This window comes from Apteryx rowi, unplaced genomic scaffold (genome assembly GCF_003343035.1).
Source record: "Apteryx rowi isolate R43461 unplaced genomic scaffold, aptRow1 scaffold_1476, whole genome shotgun sequence".
In the NCBI taxonomy this organism is placed as follows: domain Eukaryota; kingdom Metazoa; phylum Chordata; class Aves; order Apterygiformes; family Apterygidae; genus Apteryx; species Apteryx rowi.
Window position 1 is genome coordinate 2,318 of NW_020447726.1, and position 2,667 is coordinate 4,984.

General features: G+C 54.1%; 1 protein-coding gene across 1 annotated transcript; it reads right to left on the minus strand.

The window, feature by feature from the left end:
• Positions 1 to 260: 260 nt before the first annotated feature.
• Positions 261 to 1,244, minus strand: LOC112962403 (olfactory receptor 51G2-like). Its single transcript, XM_026058492.1, has one exon. It carries the CDS (start codon positions 1,242 to 1,244, stop codon positions 261 to 263), a length of 984 nt encoding a protein of 327 aa, XP_025914277.1.
• Between the last annotated feature and the right edge of the window lie 1,423 nt (positions 1,245 to 2,667).

The following is a 2,667-nucleotide window of genomic DNA, read 5'->3' on the forward strand; positions in this document are numbered from 1 at the left end:
GGAAAGGCGCTAACCCAGCCACAGAAGGGCATTGCAAATGCGGACRCTGAGATGCTTTGTTTACTTGAAGTGATTTTTGCTAATGGTGCAACTGGTCCCTTTGCTGAATGCACCAAGGTGAACACCTGCAGATGGGCCAAAGGGGCTTGTGCAGTGCAGAGTCCCCACTGGTGCCCTGTTAGGGGTCAGAGCAGCCAACGCACCCTGTCCTGCTGCTCACTGTCTCTCACATGTGCATTTTGTGACAGGCTGGTCCCCCCTCAGGGTCTCCCCCACGTCCCCTGTGCCTGCAGAAACCGTCTGRCAACCTGTGCCCGTATCTCCTTCATTCTCGCGTAGTACAGCACRGGGTTGAGGACCGGTGGGGCGAGGAAGTGGAGGAAGGAAAGGAGGCTGTGAGCGATGGCAGGAATAGGAAGGCCCAGATGGTTGATGAGGGACAAAGCCAGCATTGGGGTGTAGAAGAGCAGCACTACGGAGATGTGCGAGAGACACGTGCTCAGCGCCCGGACACGTTCCTCCATCAAGACGAGGCCCAAAATGCTCCTCAGTATCCAGGCGTAGGACAAGATGATGAGCACCGGGTCAAGGCCCATGGTGCTGAGCACGATGAAGAGAGCATATGTGCTCTCCCTGGAGCCAGCACAGGCCAGTTTCATCACATCTGGGTGGAGACAGTAGGAGTGGGAGAGGACACGGGTCTGGTGGTACGGTAGCCTTTGGAGGAGGAAAGGCAGGGGGACGTGCAGAGCAATGGCCCGGACTGCGATCGCAAGGCCCATCTGGAGCACCCTGGCATTGGTCAGGATGCAGTTGTATCTCAGAGGGTAGCAAATGGCCATGAAGCGGTCAAAGGCCATTGCCAGAAGCACGGAGGACTCCATGATGGAGAAAGCATGAATGAAGAAGAGTTGAGAGAAGCAGGCATGAGAGCTGACCTCTCTGGAGCCAAACAGGAATACCCCAAGCATTGTTGGCAGGAAGGAGGTGGACAGGCCCAGGTCTGACACAGCCAGCATGAGCAGGAGTAGATACATGGGGGTGTGGAGACTCGGCTCTGTCCGTATGATAACGAGGACCGTGCCATTTCCCAGAGCAGACAAGAGGTACAGAGCGCACACGGGTGCTGCCAGCCAGCGTGGGCTGCGCTCGAGCCCCGGGATGCCCGTCAGGAGAAAAGTGAGAGGGGGAAAGACGCTGATGTTGGCACTGGGACCAGTGTCCTGCTGCGTCTCCAGCTGCATCACCTCTTATGAAAGGAGACAGTGCTGCAAAAAGGAGATGTGAGCGGTGAGTGGTAGTGTGACACTCTGCAGACGCATCGTCCGAGCCCAGCTCCTTCCCTACAACCTGCAGGCTCAGCCCTGGAGGAGCATCTTGGCTTTCTGAGGCAACTCTTATTGTAGGCTCAAGTACTTCGTTAAGTGGGGTAGGTTCATAACATATTTAGTCTAGGTTTCTTCACTTTCCAGAATGCAAAAGTTTCATTGAGCAGGGCAGAACTGGGAAATTTACTATCACTTTTTTGCCAAACTTTTTTTTTCCTACAGCTGGTGCCCAAAAAGCTGCCTTCACTACCATTTTTGCATGCCTCTATTACTTCAGAACAGACAAGAGGAATAACTACTACTCCTTGCTAAAAAGGTTTCCTTTTATTATTATTTATTTAAAGAGAGGGTCAAAAGGGCTGCTCCTGGCAGTTCCTAACTCAGCCACCCAGATGAGTACCTTGGTTTGTTCAGAAGTACTGCATGTCTGATAGCACCCAGCGCTTGATGCCTGACCCATTACTCAATGCATCGCGACCGAGTCACCCCTTCTTAGGCACCAATTTCAGAGGTACTGGTGAAAATGCAAAAGATCCAGCAGGAACCATACAAAGACCCCCCCCCTCCCCGGCCCAGCCATTTTCAGTTGCTTCTCTCCTATTTCCTGGTTTCAGGAGTACTTTTGTGCTCAGGTGTGCCTGGCCCCTTATGAATACAGGGCTTGAGCCACCCAGGAGATGCATCCGTTAAGCATGATTTGGTTTGCAAAGCCCTGTCTATCACCCTCCGTAGGCATGCTGCAGCTGAGAAAGCAAAGCCCCCTCACTAGGGCCCAGCAGATGCATCTCAGCATTTCCTTTAAAGCATTCCTGACTCAAGTAYTAGGGACTGAGAGGAAAACTGAAAACAGCCCAGAAGCATCTACAGATTGAGTGGCTATTAACAGTGGGGTAGGTGGAGTCTTTTTTGGGGAACGTGTGTATCCCAGCAGGGTCCAGCTAACKTTCTCAYSGGCTCGCCAGCTGGCGAGYGTGCTAGGAGCAACACGCAGTGCCRTGCAGGAATGCAGAGCCTCCCTAACGTGCTCCGGCAGCAGCGAGCTCTGCTCAGGTTAATTATCCTCTGCCGAGAGGCGCTCTCCGGCCATGCGGGCTGCAGTGATGCAGGAAGCATGCAACAGTCCTGTCGAAGAAGAAAGTCAGCTGCTTGCCGGCTCCTGGGGAGATGCAGGGGCTCAGGCTGCACCTTTGCAGGTGGCAGTGCAGGGTCTGCAGCGCTGGCGCTTCCCTGCAAACGTTAGCCCAGGCTGGCAGCACACCCGGACCGATGCTGGGTAGTGGCATGGGCTCCTGAGACCTGATTAATGCTGAAGTGCATCTGAATCTCCCTGCTGCCCTAC